Source organism: Symphalangus syndactylus, chromosome 1 (genome assembly GCF_028878055.3).
Source record: "Symphalangus syndactylus isolate Jambi chromosome 1, NHGRI_mSymSyn1-v2.1_pri, whole genome shotgun sequence".
Lineage (NCBI taxonomy): Eukaryota > Metazoa > Chordata > Mammalia > Primates > Hylobatidae > Symphalangus > Symphalangus syndactylus.
The window spans coordinates 96,836,567-96,855,243 of record NC_072423.2 but is presented as its reverse complement, the minus strand read 5'-3'; the positions used below and the strand labels follow the sequence as shown (position 1 = coordinate 96,855,243).

The 18,677-nt window shown below is 55.0% G+C and overlaps 1 protein-coding gene across 4 annotated transcripts in view; it reads right to left on the bottom strand.

Annotated features, from left to right (window-relative positions):
• Positions 1-17,956, bottom strand: part of LRP5 (LDL receptor related protein 5) — a 141,058-nt gene extending 123,102 nt beyond the window's left edge. For 2 of the 4 annotated variants that reach the window (XM_055270611.2, XM_063644154.1), the window contains exon 1: positions 17,714-17,930. In XM_055270611.2, coding sequence (XP_055126586.2) covers positions 17,714-17,792 — 79 coding nt within the window. In that variant the 5' untranslated portion in view covers positions 17,793-17,930. Of the gene's footprint in view, positions 1-17,713 lie in introns of all 4 variants that reach the window. The other 2 variants (XM_063644165.1, XM_063644144.1) reach the window with 2 other exon arrangements.
• Between the last annotated feature and the right edge of the window lie 721 nt (positions 17,957-18,677).

Here is an 18,677-nt window from a genome sequence, read left to right as displayed (position 1 = left end):
TTGCAGTGGCCGCGCACGTGCTGACAAGGGGCTGGGGGTGGGGTGGGGAACAGAAGCTCAGGGGCCTGGGAGGGAAGGAAACAGGCCACCAGGGCTCCCCAGAAGGCATGTATCTCTCTCACAAACACACGCGTGCACACACACGTGCACACATACTCTGCAAGCCCTGAGTTAGCAACTGTGGAATGTGACCAGCTCAGTGATCCCACGACAGGCTGCTAGGGAATATGACATTTGATTGATGTCTGCGAATGTGCGTTTTCACTAATTAGAAGGTTTAGGGCAGAGCAGAGAAAAATATGTATTTCAGAGTCCCAGTTTGACCTGCCAGAAACCAGCCCGTTACTAACATTCTTATTTTCAACAAAATATAGCATTCTGATTACATACCATCTTGGTTCCACACCTCCTGCCTTGCCAAGCCCCCGGAAGCGGCCCAAGGCCGTGGCAAATAGTGAGAGAAACAGTCCCAGGGTGGAGACTGACTCAGGGGTGTCAGTCAGTGGGGGGCTGATGGCCGGCGGGAGGCCAGCAGTCATCACCCTCTCCTTGGGACAGTTGAGTAGCTCTCCCCCAGGGTCATGTGGCCACTCAGGTTCATATGGGAGGCAAGAGGAGTGGCAGAGCCCAGGAGAGTGGCTCCGAAGTCACTGTTCCCTCCAGGCTTCAGTGTCTTCATCCACTAAATGGGCAGGCTGAGGTCTGGGATGACAAGGAGGGCTTGCACTTAATGAAACCCATGGGAGGCTGTTCACCGATTTCTTTTATTGATGGAAGAGAACACTCGTACAATTCAAGTAGCAATTAAGAGGCAGGCACTGGAACCACCGTCTGCCAATTCCTAGTTTTGCCTACACGAAATTGAGCAAGTTAATTGACCTCTCCCAGCCTCAGTTTCTTCGTCTATAAAATGAGGGTAGGGATGGCCCCCAGCCCACAGGGCAGCTGGGAGGATTAAAGAAATCAAACATCTCTTAGAGCCCGCCTGGCACACTGTGATACACAACAAATGTTAGCTATTTTTGTCTATGAAGTCTAGATTTTATATCTTGGGTGTTCTAAAGCGGGACACATTTATTTAAAAACAAGGATTTTTATTAAACATGTACCCCACAGACAGCAACCCTATGGAGACTGCCCTTAATTCAGGCCAGTATCGAAACGACTCTAACTACAAGCTTTATACAGGTCTCTTGGCTGTCCTTCAAATCCAACTAAGGTGGTACTTCTAAGGCACTGTGCACATGTGTGTGTGCATGCACACGGTGGGAAGGGCGGGCTCACAGATCCCTCAGGTACCCCACCCACGCGGTCTCAAGTCACAAAGCGACAGAGCAGCCGAGGAAGGTCTGTGCCCCACTGGACCCTCATGAAGCCACCAACTCTACCTCTGCGCCATGTCCTGCAGACTGGGCTACCCTTTGGGTGGGGACCAGCATTTGATGCAAGAAAGGCAGACAGAAAAGGAAAAGGGCAAGTTCGACTCCAGGTAACAAAGAGAGTACCAAGTCCCAGAGTCCATAAACACCATGCAGATGGAAGCATTTACTGCAAGGCCACACGGCAAACGCACGCATCCAGGGACAGAGGTGCAGACTGCGGTGCCCCTGAGCCATGACCCTGCAAATTACCACCATGGGAAAGAAGGCTGCCAAACCCCCCGACAGTCGGCTGGGCTGGCACAGACTCGTGGTTTCCATCGAGGTGGGAGGAGGTGGGACGTCCCAGCCCCTCCCCCATGCCCACTGCAGAGGGAAGCGGCCGTTTCCCCTGTGTGGTTACAAAGATCTCATTGTTCTTCCCCACAGAGAGGAAACTGGAGGACTGAGCTCAGAATGCATTTTAGAATTGGCAGAAAAGAACATCTGGGGAAGGAAACACATTTCAGAAACAAACATACCTCTGTACCAGCTTTTATTTTCTTTAAGTGTTGAAAAAAATAATAATAATAAAGACATGCCAAACTTTATCATCACTCTACAAAATCCCTTTATTGAGCAAAACGTGGCAGCTTTACTTTCAAATGATCTACTGTTCCTGGAAAATTGCAGCAACGTGGATGCCAAGGCCCGAAGGCCGCCATCAGCAGCCAAACAAAAGACGCCACCTCGGGCTCCGCGACACTGTACCATGCCAGGGAACTGGACAGATTTGGGGAATGCCACGGTTTGTCTTTAACCCCTTGTCTCCTGGTCTCTTGATGCATCTCAGAGGCTAACATTCTTTGAGGAACTGGCATTTCTTAGTTGTAAATATGCATGTGGGTTTGGGAGCTGCCTACAAAGTCCAGTGTTGACTATCAGCTTTGATTTCCTTGGAATCAAGTTTAAGTGTCGAGTCTGGAAGTTAAGAGGAATTTGGAGAAGCTGAGCACTATGGTGTTGCAGGCCCTGGGTGAACTGTTCCACCAAGCATTCATTGTGGACTGACAGCATGCAAGGGGCTCTGCGGGCAGGTGCACAGGACGAAACACATTCCGTCTGGGGGAAACCTGGAGGAAAGCTCCCTCTTTTTCCTAAGGCGCCGGGCCTAGCTTCATGGGTCCCTACCCTCCATGCCTGTCACACTTTCTGAGTCTCGTGTGGGAGCTGCTTCTGGTTCCTGACTTCACTCAGTCCTCATAGGAGGTGGAACTACTGTCACCCCATTTTACAGATGGGGAGACTGGGCACAAGGGGACCAAGAAACCAATGCAAAGTCACACTTGCGTGATCAGTGACAGGGAGATCAATTCCCAGGTTCTTTCTGTAAGAGTTAAATTGTTTTCATGCTGCCTAAGGGAGGGGGGCAACTGAAAGACCCCTGGATATCTTTGCAAAAAGGGTCAAGCACAGGAACCACAGCCAGTGGGTCAGATCCGCAGAGGTGCTGGGGTGATCCTCCCTACCCGGAGGGATGCTTTTCCCCTCCTGGCCGTCACTGGGTCCCCTCAGGACTGTGACCTCCCAGGACCTCAGCACAATTCCGGTCCCGTGCTCCAGGACAAGCCCTCCGACGCCGGGACGACAAGGAAATGGAACCAAGAGGGGCTCGCTTCAGCCAGCACCCACGCTGCCCCTTCTCAGGGTGCAAGAACCATCCTGGGGAGGACTTGGCTTTGGAGGGGGAGCCTGGGAGGCCAGTAAGTCAACAAGCCTCTCCTGCTCATGGGTGGGATCCCACCCCAGGCCCCCATCTGCTGGGGTGGGCAGGGACGGGCAGCACAGCTTGGCCAGGGCAGATAACCCCCACCTTGGCCAGGGCGAAGGTAGGAAACGTGGGCTCCAGCCTGGCCCCACCATCCCTGCACAACACTGGGCAAAGTCCATGTTCTCCTCAACTGGGTGTTGACATCTGCAGGACAGGGGCATGAAGGTACAGAGCGCTGAAGCCACACAGCAACCTAGGAGCGAGACTCTATGCCTTCCCGGGGACCCCTCCCCACCATGAGGACCATGAAGGCTTCCTGTGTGCCACAAGGGCTCCAGTGTAGAGACACGTCTCCTACACAGCCAGGTCTAACGCTCTTGTAACTGGGTAGTCCCACCTGGGCTCACAGCTGGAGGGCCAGGAGCTCAAGGATTCACGGGGTCTGCTCTCATCCCAGAGGCAATGGGGAGCCACAGCAGGCTGTAGGAGAGAGGGTGGGCCCCCCTCCACTTCAGAGGCCCCATCTGGCCCACAGACTGGAGAGCACATCTCTCAGCAACCACAGAGCGCCAACTGCACACAGGGCCTGGCCATCATAGCGGGGCAAAGGCACTGACCGTCACAACCAGGGCGAGGGAAGACGGGTAGGCAGGGACCTTGGGCAGAGGGGGAAGAACCTGGTGCCCAGGCTGGCCCTGCCTTCAGCAGTGAAGCTGACTGGGGAGGCGCTGATGCAGGGGGCCAGAAAGGGCTGCTGGTCAGCTGGGAGGAGCCCCCCTCCGCCAGAGGAAGCAGCCAGCCCAGACGCAGGTGGCAGGGTCCCCTCAACAACATCCTCTGAAAAGGAGAGGTGGGGACTGCTCTGGCGACACCTACAAATAGATGGTCAGCCCCCAGCCCCCAGCCAAACTTCTGAAAAAGCAGAGGCCCCCAGGGGAGGGGCACCCAAAGGTACCTGCACCTGTCCCCCAGACTCCCAGAGCCCATCTGACCCCATCCCACCAGGGCTCCAGCTACAAAATAAATGCCGAGGCCAGCTAGGCAAGGATGCACACTCGGTACTGACTGAATAGGCTCCACGCTGTCATGAGCGCAACCCACAGGCCACACTATGCAGAGCTGAGATGGTCTCAGCCAAGCAGCCTTTCAGCTGAGCTGAACAAGTCCAGAGTCCCCGGGGGGTCCTCACCATGGAGTAACAATTGCGATGCGATGGTAACCCTAACAGCTAACCGTCACCGAGCCAGGCCCTGAGCTAGGTACTTTTCAACACCGCCTCTCTGCAGGCTCAGGACGAGCCTGTGGGAGCATAAAGATCATTCCCTATTACAGATGGGGAAACTGAGCCCTGAAGCAGTTAACATGCTTGTCCAAGACTGCAGAGCTAGGAGTAGGACACAACAGCAGGTCAGGCAGGAATGGGTGAGGGGGGCCTGCATGGGCTTCTCTGGAGGCTGCGCAGACATGCAACCCCCAGGACCCCGACCCTGCAGCTCGCCACTGCCCCCTCAGCGACTCCAGCAAACCTCGGGGTAGGGGAAGGAGGCTGGGAATACCTCGGGTGTCCAAAACAGCAGCTTCTGCTTGGAGGCCAGCGCTGCATAGTGGCTGCTGCCCAGCACACCCCAAGCCACCTGTGCCACCTGTGGTGACCTTCCAGCATGCCTTGGTGACCAAGCTGGCCTTGGGTGCTGTGGGCAGCCAAGAACAGAACAGAGCCCACCCCTCCTCTTCACACTAACACAAAGCAAGCGGGGGGCACTTCAACTGAGTGCATCCCTCTCACTCAAGGGCCTCAGGGATCACAGGGGTCAGGGCGTGATCCCAATTCTGCATTCCCGTCTGCCTTTCATCCTGCTCTGCCAGCAACAGCCAGCGAGGCTGGGGACATCCCTGAACCTGTTTCCCACCTAAAACACATCATCCCATTGGACCCCAGCCCTCCGGGAGAGGCCCTAATCCCTGACTGTGGTGAGATCAGATCACTGGTTCAGTACCCGGAGGGGCCTTGGTCAGGGACTCCAGGGGTGGGGGGTGACGGGCGTGGTGGTTTCCCGTGCTGGGCTACAGTCCACCCTGATGGAGGAGGTCTGTGGTCAGAACCGGGCTGTGCAGGGCACAGGAGCCCAGAGGGACCCCCAGAGCTCACCTGGTGGTCTCTGAGCAGGGCTCCCTCAACCCTCAGAGAAAAGCAGAGCAAGGAGCCCGCCCGGAGCCCAGCGCCTAGCACCCAGCGGCATGCCAGACCTGCCTGGATCCTGGAGGAGATCTCTCATCACCCCTCCAAGTCAGTCATGCCCGATCCAGGGACCCACAGCCCACGGGGCCATGAAGGTGTACTGGGTCCAAGAAGGCCTTCGACACTGGGAAGCCAAGTGGCACCTCCCGGTGCGGAGCAGGCAGAATCCCACAGCCTCTGCTTTGCCAGAGAGCACAGCTGGACGATGAGCAGAAGGGGCTGTTGCTTAATAAACGTCATTTCCTTAAGAGGATAAAACTTCTCAAAACAGATGGAAATTTTTTTTTAAATTAAAACTGGTGGCCAAAGAGATGGAAAGCGCCCCTTGTCCTTCCCTCCCATCGTGAGCCATCCTCCGCACACCTCAAGCTGTTCGCTGCCCAGGTGTCTCCGGAGGCGCTGGGGGCAGGTGAGAATCCGTGAGCCCTTGGCCAGCCATGGCTCTCTGGAGGTCTGCCCCAGGCCATCGGGGCACACGCCAGGCACCCTGGGAGCCACACAGGGCAGAGCCCAGCTGGGTCAGCACATAGGGCCACACTGGGCACACAAGTCTCTGAGCCTCCCCTGTGGACGCAGCTCTCACTATCCCACCCCACTAGGTCCCGGGGATCTGTCCCACAGGGTGATATGCTGTCACAGACCACTACCAGAGCCATGGCCTGCTGTTCTGCCCACAGCCGGTAGTCACCTTCTCCACAGGGACAGGCAACGCCGCACTTGGGGGCTGCCCTGTGGCAGGACTAGAGCTCTAGCAGCTCAGCCCTCCTGAGAGGGAGAACTCCGTGCTCTAAAAGAGGCAGATGCAGCGGACGGCACCAAAGCCACCGCAAGCCCACGGGGCCCTGCAAGGCAGGTCAGGAGTCCCTGGACCACTCGCTCTTTGTAACCAGAGCTGCAGTGGAGTCTACAAGGCAAGGACTGTGGGTGGCAGTGGCCACAGCAAATGAATGAGTGTCCCAAGGGAGCAGGCAGTTGCGGGGAGGCACAGCCCAGACCCAGGAGTCCTCTGGCACTGCAGCAAACTCCCTGGGCCCCCTGAGCAGCGACCAGGTGGCAAGTGCCTGAACTCCCGGGGCACAACCTGGGAGGGTGACACTCTCTTCGTGTTCAAATTCTTGAGAATGCATTAAAAATATCACTCAGTCACCCACTCTATAGTTTTAACTCAAAAGCACCAAAGTAGCCAGGCGCAGTGGCTCACGCCTATAATCCCAGTACTTTGGGAAGCTGAGGCAAGAGGATCACTTAAGCCCAGGAGTTCCAAATGAGCCTGGGCAACATTGAGGGACCCCATTTCTACAAAAAACTTTTTAAAAAATTACCTGGGCCTGGTGGTGTGTGCCTGTAGTCCCAGCTACTCAGGAGGCTGAGGCGGGAGAACTACATGAACCCAGGGGAAGTAGAGGCTGCAGTAGGCTGTAATGGCACCACTGCACTCCAGCCTGGGCAACAGAGTGAGACTCTATCTCAAAATAAATTTAAAAAGCACCAATCCAGGCGTGGTGGCTCATGCCTGTAATCCCAGCACTATGGGAGGCTGAGGCAAGTGGATCACCTGAGTCAGGAGTTCGAGACCAGCCCGGCCAACATGGTGAAACTCCATCTCTACTAAAAATACAAAAATTAGCTGGGCGTGGTGGCGGGCGCCTGTAATCCCAGCTACTCAGGAAGCTGAGGCAGGAGAACCGCTTGAACCCCGGAGGCAGAGGTTACAGTGAGCCGAGATTGTGCTACTGCGCTCAAGCCTGGGAGACAGGAGACTCCATCTCAAAAAATAAATACATAAATAAATCAAAACCACCAAAACTTTTTAATATCAACATTTATTATTCCATAATTCCTTTTTTGCAGGATTAAAAATGTTTATATAAAGTTTCCTGAAAATGGTAAGAACGCCAAGTGAAGGCTGCAAATGCCCAAGCCCCCACCGTGGCATCTCATGGAGTCCGGGCCCTAGGAGGCTGGTGGGTACCACGTGGACCCGGGACTTCACAGTCAAGTCCCTTTGGGGTACACTGGGTTTCCCACACCCCAGAAACATGGGCTCTTACTGCAGGACCATGGGGGTCCTCACACTTGGCCCAGCAGCTGTCACATAGCCAGACAGGTGTTCTACAACGTAGGCTAGAGGGAGCTCATGCTCCAGCAGAATTCAAGCCAGAGGAGGTAAAGGATGGGTAAGATCTGCTCCCTGGACAGATGAGGCCTTGGGTGGCCTCAGAACAGCTACTGATCTTCTCCCAGACATCACACTAGAGGCAGAGGGGCGCAGACGAAGACAGCCCCTGTCCTCAAGGCCCTCCCAGGTTGGGTGGACCATGGAAGGTTCCAGACGGATCTGGCAAGAGAAGTGCCCACACCAGAGGCAGAAGATGGGCAGGCCTGCTCAGGGCAGCATGGCCTGCCAGGCCAAAAAGTTCCAACTTCAGATGCTGGAGAATGGGCACAACTGTCTGAGAAAGGGAAGGACGTGATGAAAACTACTTGGAGAAAAATTAATCTGGCCCGAGCATAAGATAAATGGACAAGGGGAGGTTCCAGAAAGCAAGGAGACCAAGTAAAAGCTGATGTCATCGGCTCTGAATCTAGCCTTTCACTGAATATGCACTGCAGGGCCTGTAGGTAAAGCCTCAGAGCCCAGGGAGTCTGAGTGGAGGAGAGGGCGGGGGACAGAGCTGGGGCCTGTGTCTACAGTGCTGAGGAGGAACAGGCATGGATGTCAGCTCAGAGGCTCCAGCAGAAGTGAGGAGGAGGCCAGGGCAGCACGGCCACGCCCGGATCCAGACTCCTTTTGGGAAGCAAGTTCGCTCTGGGGGAAAGTTTGGAGAAATGGCCTTTACCCACAGAAGCAAGCCCCAGAACATGTCTTGCTCCAAAACTATCTTGTACAGTGAGGACGTTAAGCTTCAGGTCCCCTAGAGGAGACAGTCTGCTCCTTCCTGGGGCAGAACCCAAGGTGGCCAGAGCCGGGAAGGCACCCAGCACCCAGGCTGGTGTGTTCCAGCCCGGGCCACGCGCTCCGATAGCTATTAATGCCCCGTTGAGCAATTTCCAGAGAGCTTTGCTAGGCAGGCCTCCCCATCTGGACTAATACAGGGGTACATCCCAAGGAAGAAATGAAAGGTGCCCACATTTTGCTCTGGGATGAACTAGGGAGGGGAGTGATAATTAACTCGGTAATTATATTTGCCATTGGGCTAATGCTAAAATTAGTGTGCCTTAGAGTTTCTTTCCTGAGCAGACACCGGAGTGAGCTGGGCAGCAGGAGTGGCTCAGGCAAGTCGGCACAAAGGGCACCTCCAGAGCCTTCCACAAATGTCAGCAAAACCCACAAATGTCAAGGCCGGCTCCACTGCACCCGGCAGATGAATTCACTTCCACAGCCTGAGACCGCCAGCTCATCGGAGGCCATTTAAAATCCAGCCCTCTGACACCTGCTGGATATCACCATTTACCGTCCCCAGATCAAGAGATCAAAGGCTGGAACCTGATAGGATGGCTCTGAAGTTCACCACAAAAGCATAAATGTGCAAGAAGAGCTGGCTGGGTGTGGTGGCTCACGCTTGTAATCCCAGCACTTTGGGAGGCTGAGGCGGGTGGATCACGAGGTCAGGAGATCGAGACCACGGTGTAAACCCCGTCTCTACTAAAAAATACCAAAAATTAGCCAGACGTGGTGGCGGGCACCTGTAGTCCCAGCTACTAGGAGAGGCTGAGGCAGGAGAATGGCGTGAACCTGGGAGGCAGAGCTTGCAGTGAGCCGAGATTGCGCCACTGCACTCCAGCCTGGGCGACAGAGCGAGAATCCGTCTCAAAAAAAAAAAAAAAAAAAAAAAAAAAGAGCCAACACATCTTTTGAAAAGGACAATGAGGTGGGAATTTACACAACTGATCTTAAAATATGTTCTGATGCTTCAGAGATGGAGACAGCAGCGTTCTGGTACACAAAGACACTCACAGGCAGTGGAGCACAGTGAAGGGTCTGGAATCAGGACCCAGGTGTCTGTGGACACTACACATAAAAGAGCAGCATTTACAATGAATGAATAGGATGGACCATCCCACCAAGGTGTTGGACAACTCCCTATTCACTGGCCAGACCCCTACCTCATACCATATACAAAAAAAGAAACTCAGACAGAATAATGTCTGAATGTAAAACACAAAACAGTAACACTCCTGGAAGAAAATAATGGAGAATATATTTATAATCTAGAGGTGGAGGAACAAGGGATAGGAAAAAAGCCATAGGGAAAAGATAGAGTTGTGATTACATAAAGCTTCTTAATGCCTTTATGATAACATACCACCAGAAACAAGGATGAAGGACTAGCTACAGACCAGCAGTGAAACTGAAACAAACAGAACAAAGAAAGTCCACACCAAATAAAGACCTCCCACAAATCAATAAGAAAAAGACAAACAGGCCAGCACCGTGGCTTATGTCTGTAATCCCAGCACTTTGGGAGGCGGAGATGGACGGGTCACTTGAGGTCAGGAGTTCAAGACCAGCCTGGCCAACATGGTGAAACCCTGTCTCTACCAAAACTACAAAAATTAGCCAGGCATGGTGGCGCACGCCTGTAGTCCCAGCTACTTGGGAGGCTGAGCCAGGAGAACAGCTGGAACCTGGGAGGCACAGGTTGCAGTAAACCAAGATGAAGATCACACCATTGCACTCCAGCCTGGAGGACACAGCGAGACTCTGTCTCAAAAAAAAAAAAAGAAAAAGACAACAGAAAAATGGGCCAAGGATAAGTGTAGGCAATTTGCAGAAAAGTAAATACCAATAAACCAGAAATGAGGGTTGTGCAAATCAAAAGGTGTTATAATTTTTAACCAAACTGGACCAAAGAAAACACCAAAAACCAAAATATTGTAATTGCCAGCATCAGAGAGGATATAGGAAAGTGTGTGTTCTTGTAGATGCTTGCAGGTATGAACTGCTACAGCCTTTTAGGAGTTATGTGTGTATGTATTTGAGACAGGGTCTCGCTCTGTTGCCCAGGCTAGATCTGTTGCAGTGCTGTGATCATGGCTTACTGCAGCCTTGACCTCCTGAGCTCAACAGATTTTCCCACCTCAGCCTTTCAAGTAGCTGAGACTACAGGAGTGTGCAATCATACTCAGCTGATTTTTTAAATTTTTTGTAGACATAGGGTCTCCCAATGTTGCTCAGGCTGGTCTCGAACTCCTAGACTCAAGTGATACTCCTGCCTCAACCTCCCAAAGTGCTGGGATTACCTGGGTGAGCCACTGTGCCTGGCCTCAATATCTTTAAAAACAGAAATAGACACACTATTTGACTAGGAACGTATCCTATAAAAACATTTATACACATGCAGAGACACACAAGCAAGCATGCCTTGTAATAGCAATGAAGGCTGGAAAAACTCCTCAATCAGGTAAATGCTGTTAAGTGCACCTGTGTACTATGAAATGGCACTTGGCTTTTAATAAGAGCAAAGATAGAAAAGCAAAAGTACCAAGTAGGGTGTGATGGCACATGCCTGCAGTCCCAGCTACTCAGGAGGCTGAGGCGGGAAGATCCTTTGAGCCCAGGAGTTGGAGGCCAGCCTGGGCAACAGTGAGAAAAAATAAAATTAAATAATAATAATAATTAAAAAAATAGGCTGGGCACAGCGGCTCATGCCTGTAATCCCAACACTTTGGGAGGCTGAGGTGGGAGGATCGCTTGATCTGAGGAGTTCAATACCAGCCTGGGCAGCAAAGCAAGACACCCATCTCAAGGACAAATTTTAAAAAATCAGCCAGGCAGGCTGGGCACGGTGGCTCACACCTGTAATCCCAGCACTTTGGGAGGCCGAGGCAGGCAGATCACTTGAGGTCAAGAGTTCGAGACCAGCCTGGCCAACGTGGCAAAACCGTGTCTCTACTAAAAATACAAAAATTAGCTGGGCATGGTGGCAGACGCCTGTAGTCCCAGATACTGAGGCACGAGAATCACTTGAACCAGGGAGGCAGAGGTTGCAGTGAGCCGAGATCGTGCCACTGCACTCCAGCCTGGGCGTGAGTGAGACTCCTATCTCAAAAAAAAAAAAAAAAAATAGAAGGAGCCAGGCACTGTGGGGTGAGGGAGGGCACAGAAGCAGCGCCTCTTCTGGGGGCACCCCCAATCTCTAGTGGTCCAGAGGCCTCAGGATCCTAAAGGAAGAAAAAGCGTAAAGCTCTGTGCTGGAAGAGACCATAGAGATTGGAATCAGCTGGTTCCATTTTACAAAAAAAGGAAACTGAGGCCCTCAGAAGGTTAGTGCCCCTCAATGCCCGACAGGGAGGCAGGGAGAGGGCTCTGAGCCCTGCAGGGCCCTGGATTCTTGCAATGGGGTGGAGTAGAGCCTGTGCCGCCCTCACTAGGCACCTTCTCAGGAGAGGAGCCGTTACCATATCCTTGAAGGGGTCCTTGAGCCCCCCAAAAGGCTAAAAACCACTTTCCTCCTTGAGTGAACCTTCACCTCAGTTTAACCACAAGAAAAACTACATTAAGGCCGGATGCAGTGGCTCATGTCTGTAATCCCAGCACTTTGGGAGGCTGAGGTGGGTGGATTGCTTGAGCCCAGGAGTTCAAGACCAGCCTGGGCAACAGAGTAAAACCTTGTCTCTACAAAAAATCAACAAAATTAGCTGGGCATGGTGGTGCACACCTGAGGTCCCAACTATTTGTGGGCTGAGGTGAGAGGATTGCTTCAGCCCAGGAGGTAGAGGCTGCAGTAAGCTGTGACTGCATCACTGCACTCCAGCCTGTGCAACAGACCAAGACTCAAAAAAAAAAAAAAAAAAAAAAAAAGGCTGGGCGCAGTGGCTCATGCCTGTAATCCCAGCACTTTGGGAGGCCGAGGTGGGAGGATCATGAGGTCAGGAGATGGAGACCATCCTGGCTAACACGGTGAAACCCCGTCTCTACTAAAAATACAAAAAATTAGTCAGGCGTGGTGGCGGGCGCCTGTAGTTCCAGCTACTCAGGAGGCTGAGGCAGGAGAATGGCGTGAACCCGGGAGGCGGAGCTTGCAGTGAGCCGAGATCGCGCCACTGCACTCCAGCCTGGGCAACAGAGCAAGACTCGTCTCAAAAAAAAAAACCAAAAAAATATTAAATCTCAAAAAAAAATTACATTAAGACAAACTAAAAGATGTTTAAAATATATATATATATTAAATTAAATACACTCCAATAGAGCAAATAAGAAAATACCCAGAAAGCACAATCCCCGCACCCCCAAGACAACCTCCCAGGGAGTCCACAGCAGAAGACCCCAAGTACGAGAGACAGAGAATAGTGTCCCTGTGGCGGAACCTCTGGCCCATCAAGCTCAATTAGTAAATAAGGCTCCTGCCACTGAGAGAAAGAGGCACAGTCGCCCAGCAGCCACAGGCTCTGGCACACCACGAGTCAGGCCAGCAAAGTGTTAACTGCCCCCTATAAGGCAAAAAACCAGGACAAACTGGAAACCAGAGGCTGGACCTGGAGTACAGGGACCACTACACAGGGCTTGGGAACGGGCAGGGACCTCAGAGCGCCACCCACATGCCTAAGAGCAGCCCATCTGCACATGCCTCTGCATGGCTTAGGGGCACAGGGAGCTCCCCCCACCCCCAACCCAGGAGGGCAGCCCCCATTACCCAGGTAGGGAAGGGATAGGACCAGCACCCCGTTCTGCTCCTAACTCAGGGCTCCAGGCCCCCTTGGGGGCAACCAGCACAGAGCTCAGACCCCAAATATCTTCACCCACCTCCTGGTCCCCATCTGGACAAGGGTGCTGGGGACTGGCTCTCAGTCACACCCTCAAGGTACTCTTCAAAGGACAGCTGGATGCCCCAGGGCAGGAGCTTTTGACCCCCAGCTCCCTCACCCCAGACACCAGCTCTTGGGACCCCACCAGCATGGGCAAGGTGGACACCATCATCCCGATTTTGCAGATGAGGAAACTGAGGCTGAGGGCCAGCACACAGCTCTCCAGAGCTGAAGAGAATGCAGAGAGCAGCCGGAGCCAGCTGGTGGGTCCCTGGTGCCGGCTTGTAGCAAGCCACAGCTGCCTCCGCCCATCACACTTGGACCTCACTGCCCCCAGGACAGCCCTCCAGGGCGGCCTGGCACAGAGCCCACACTCTGCTGCTTCCTGAACAAATAAGTGAACAAGGCCACCAAGCCGAGGAGCTGGGAGCAGCCCCGGCTTCCGCCAGGGCCTCCCCAACAGACTCCCCATTTGGAGAGCGCATTAAGTGTCTCCAAGGCCTCACAAACCACAAATGTCCGGCTGTCTCACGGCTTCTGTAACCTGAACCTGGCCCTCACTCTGCCCTCCCAGCACTCCTCTCAGGGCCCAGGCCCCTCCACTGAGATGCCAGCACTGACTCCCAACTTGTCCCCATCACCTGGCTCGTTCCTGAACCTCGGCAGGAGAGTCTCAGGCCAGATCCTCCCACCAGCCACCTCCACCAGGATGCAGGATGCATGAGACCTGCTCATGCCGGCTGGGAGACGCAACCAACCAAGATCAATCCAGTCAGCGGATGAACTGACAAATATAATGTGGTCCCTCCACACAATGGAATATTATTCAGCCACAAAAAGAGCTGAAATAGGCCGGGTGTGGTGGTTCACACCTGTAATCCCAGCACTTTGGGAGGCCGAGGCCAGCAGCCTCACTTGAGGTCAGGAGTTCAAGACCAGCCTGGCCAACATGGTGAAATCCCGTCTCTACTAAAAATACAAAAATTAGCCGGCCGTGGTGGCGGGCACCTGTAATGCAAGCTACTCAGGAGGCTGAGGCAGGAGAATCACTTAAACCTAGAAGGCAGAAGTTGCAGTGAGCCAAGATTGCACCACCGCACTCCAACCTGGGTGACAGAGCAAGACTCCATTTCAAAAAAAAAAAAAAAAAAGGCTGAAACACCCATATGTGGTATTACTTGGATGACTCCTGAAAACGTTACAGTAACCAAGGAAGTCAGCCACGAAGACGCATTGTAAGATTCCCTTCATACAAAATGCCCAGAATGGGCAGAACCACAGAGGCAGAAAGCCGACTGGTGTTCACCAGGGGATCCAGGAAGAGGGAACGGGAAGTCACTGTGTAATGGGCATGGGTTTTATTTTGGGGTGATGGAAATCTCTTATAACTCAATAGAAGTGATGGCTGTAAACATTGTGAATGTACTAAATGCCTGCCTTGTATACTTTAATATTTTATATTATGTAAGTTTCACCTCAATTTAAAAAAAAATCAACTCAATACCTTTCACCTAGGAAAGATCTGGCTTTAGCTTGCATTTCCTGTAACTCCTGCCTAAAGCCTTCCAGAAGCTTCCGCTGCCTTGTGGATCACAACCAGACTCCACAGCATGATCTGGCCTCTAAGGGCCTCTCACAGGACACCCCAAGGGTGAAGGAGCACCTGTGGGCCCACCTCTGCATAGTTGCACAGCTTCTTTCCCTGTCCTCCCCTCTACATGGGAAGCTCTGCCAGCAGGGGCAGGGCCTTATCTGCCATTCTATCGCACTCAACCCCAGCACTTCACAGGGTAGCAGACACCAAAGCAAAACAGCAACAGCATTATACCGGGCCAGGTGCACGTTAACTCACTGAATTCATGGTAGGAAGGATTCTATCCCCATTTTACAGGTGAGAAAACTGAGGCACACAAAGGTAGCATCAGCTTCCCAAGCTTCCCAGCACAGGAAGCGGCCAGGCTGGAATCAGACCCTGGGCGCAGGGGCTGTGTCCACAGTGCTAACTAACTACTCCTGCCCCCGAGGGCTGCAGCAGTGAGTGAGTGAGTTGGTCAGTGGACTGGATGTCCAAGGTCACACAGGAAAAATCCAGACTATTGTAATAACAGCCTCTAGACCGGCTGGGGCCAGAAAGATCGAGGACTCTGACACACAACTGCGCTCACTGCAGCTCTGCCAGGGATGGGGCTAAAGGTCTCACACAGGGCACTTAGGGCTCCCCACAGCCTGGGAGAGGAGCGGGGCGAGATGACAGAAACTACGTATGGTGCCAGAAGTCAAACAGCTACTGAGCATGTAAACCCAGGTGGGTCTGACCCCAAAACCCCTCCCATCAGCCCTGCAACCCATCGCTGCGAGGGAGAAGGCAACTCAGAGGCCTCACCTGCCTACATCCCCTACCCGTGTGTGTGAGTTCTACTAAATGCCTGAGCAGTGACACAGCACGGCTGAAATTAAACGGGTTCCAAAAACGACAGGAAGCACGAGGTGGATCTCCCCAGAAAAGTGCTGAACAAATGCTGGATCGGGTTCACCGGCGAATTTCTTGGAACTGAAGAGGGGAGTGAAACACACGGGGCCCTGCTTTGGAGGGGACTCTCTCAGGGTGCTCCACACAGCACTTGGTTAACCCCACTCAGCCCTGCTGGGCTCTCCCAGAGGGCCCGGCCTTGGCCTTGGGCATCTACAGGAGGAACCTCCGGGGGAGAGGGGGTGCCTGGACAGGCCGGCCCTGGAACAAGCACTTGGGCCCCGAGGAGAGAGGACTAGGGCTTGGGAGCTGGGGAAGTTCTCAGCACTGGGACCACTAGAACAAAGCCATTTCCGTGGGTTCACAGCTTCCAATTGCAACAGGAAGCAATCAGGAAAAATAATTAGCTGCCCACTTACCGGCTTTGCTGGGGACCAAGGCATGTATCTCACACAGAAAACCAGGCATATAACATCAAAACCGTTCTGCAGAAAGATTCCTCCCTTTCCTTCCATTTTAGGACTGGATCACCACATTCGCTGGGGCTCCCAGGCCTTGCTGCCTAATGTTAAAATAATCAACTCTATTTTTGCCTCACACACAACTGAACTCTACAGCTGTAATTCTTTCTCCTTAGGGGCTCGAACCACATGGACGACAGGCATTTGACTCCAGCAACATCACCCCAAAACGTGCACAAAACCCAAAACTGCAATGAGGTGAAAGGCAACGTGGTCGGCCTAGAAACCCCCCCTTTAAAACAAACAGCTTCCCCAAAACCCCCTTTGCCTCCTTGACCCAGGCATTTCCGGAAAAAGGAGTGGCGCTGGCCTGTACTCCCCAGATACTGTCGCTGTTTTGTCTTCACCTTGTTTTGCTAGCTCCAGACAAGGCCCTAAAATGTAAACACGCTCCTGAAAGAGGCAGATTTAGGGTGAAACTGTCCATAGAATCTCTAGCTTGGGTCAGAGGCAGGAGGACGTGAAACAAACGCCAAGCTCCTCCTGTTCCCCGCTGCCCCCTACACCCCCAGGCAGAGGCTGCAGCCCGGGGGATCTGACTACAGGGCCACCCCGCTGCACCATCCACACTGGAAATATTCAGGGAGACAGCTGTTTGCCTTAAGGAGGCCCAGACAAAGGGGCCTGAGGTCCTCCCCACTAAACTGCCACAAACAGAACAGGAGCCCGGGCGTGCACAGGCACTTGCGGCCGTGCCACTTGGCCGGCCATACTCCAGAAAAACAAAACACGCACATCCGAAGAGAATGATTTAGGTAGCAAGAGGCTTGCTTGAAAAACCACATGGCAATCTCCAAATTAAAAGAACATGTGTAGCGTTTCACGACTGCTTAAGTTTCCTGAGTCCTCCTGACCTCAACTCCACCCCTTGGGAAACACCGAAAGTTGGAGAAAAAGTTCCCCGGCCTTATCTCTCCCCACGGGAGTGTACAACTGAGGCACGAGCCTGCCTCTCCCACTGCCCCGCGCTCTGGGACCACGTCATTCCCGCGTAGCCGACCCGGGGAGGGACACCATCTGGGGACCCGGCGGCCACACGGGGCATTCGGGTCGCCCGGGCACCTGGCAGGTGTCAATCCGCTTGGAAACCCACAGCCACGCGGCTCACAGGGGCAGCGCCACCGGCCAGGCCGCCCCGCGCCCGGGCTCAGAACTTTCTCGCTGCAACTTCAGCCCGTCCTCGGAGCACGCGGGCCGGCCGCGCGGCCGCTGGAAACAGGCTCGCGAACCGGCTCCCCCAGCCAGGCCCGCCTCCGTGCCCCAAGTCCCCGCTCGGTGCCCCGCCCGGGCCACACGGGCCCAGCGCGGGCTCGGCTCCCGGCTTCCCGCGGGCTCGGGCAGGTGAGGACCCGCCCGCGCCGCACCTGGCGGAGCGGGCGCCGCCCGCGCGCCCTCCTCGCCAGCCCGGGACGCAGCGTCCCCGGGGAGGGCCCGGGCGGGGAGACAAAGGGCCCGCGCGTGGCGGGGACGCCGGGGACGGCAGGGGGATCCCGGGCGCGCGCCCCAACTCGCACGCAACTCGCCAAGTCGCTTCCGAGACGGCGGCGGCGCCCGGGCCATTGTCCGAGCAGCCCGCGGCCCCCCGGCCCGCCCGCGCCCACCTACCCGCGGCGGGGGCCGGGCAGCCGCACAGCGCCAGCAGCAGCAGCAGCGGCCACGGCGGCCCGGGCGGCGCTGCCTCCATGTTGTCCGGGGGCCGGACGGGCCCGCGCCGCGCTCACTCGGGCTCCATGGCGCGGCGGCGGCGACTCCTCGCGCGGCTCCTCGCGCGGCTCCCGGCGCCTCCGCCTCCCCCCTCGGGCGCCGCGGACCAGGACGACGGGGAGGAGGGAGCTGGGCGCGCGGGAGCGGAAGCCGCGCCGCGTCTCCGCCCCCCGCCGCCACCGCCCGCGCCCCCCGCGTCGGCCGCGCCCTCCAGCGGGCGCCCCCCGGAGCCGGCCGGTGGCCAGGCGGCCTCAGCGGCCCAGGTCCCCGCGGCCCCTCCCCGCGCTCCCCGCCCTGCCCTGAGGGTGCCTCCGAGAGGATCGGCGCGGGGTTTCCGCCCCGCGGGGCCTGGCGGCCGATGGGGGCCCAGAGCCAGGTGTGTCACTTGTGGAGCCTCTATGAGTGGGGAAACTGAGGCACGGAGCAGGGCGGGGTTGCCCAAGGGCACATAGCGAGGCAGTTTCAGGGCGGGCAGCCTGGGGCCCCACAGGGCGGCCCCAGACACTTGTTCTCACCTGTGGAGGGCAGAGAAGGGAACAGGGAGAGAAGTGGCCGGCTGGGAGTGGAGGTGGGTTTGAGGTTTTACTGTAAACTCAGTGTGTACCCTCTACCTTAGTTATGAATTGTGAGACACGAAGACTGCGAAACAGACACGCTCCTCTAAAAGTGCCTCTAGGCTGACAGGGAGAAAGTCCCGCCAGGCTCCCAGACGCTACCTTTGAGTCCTTCAACAAGCCCGCCAGGGCCTCTTGCCCACCGGTGTCAGCTCAGCCACTGAACCCTCCAGGAAGAAGACGTGCTGGGAGGAGAAGAATCTCACCCAGGCACAGCCTGCAAGGGGCACAGAAGGGGCTCTGGAACCAGC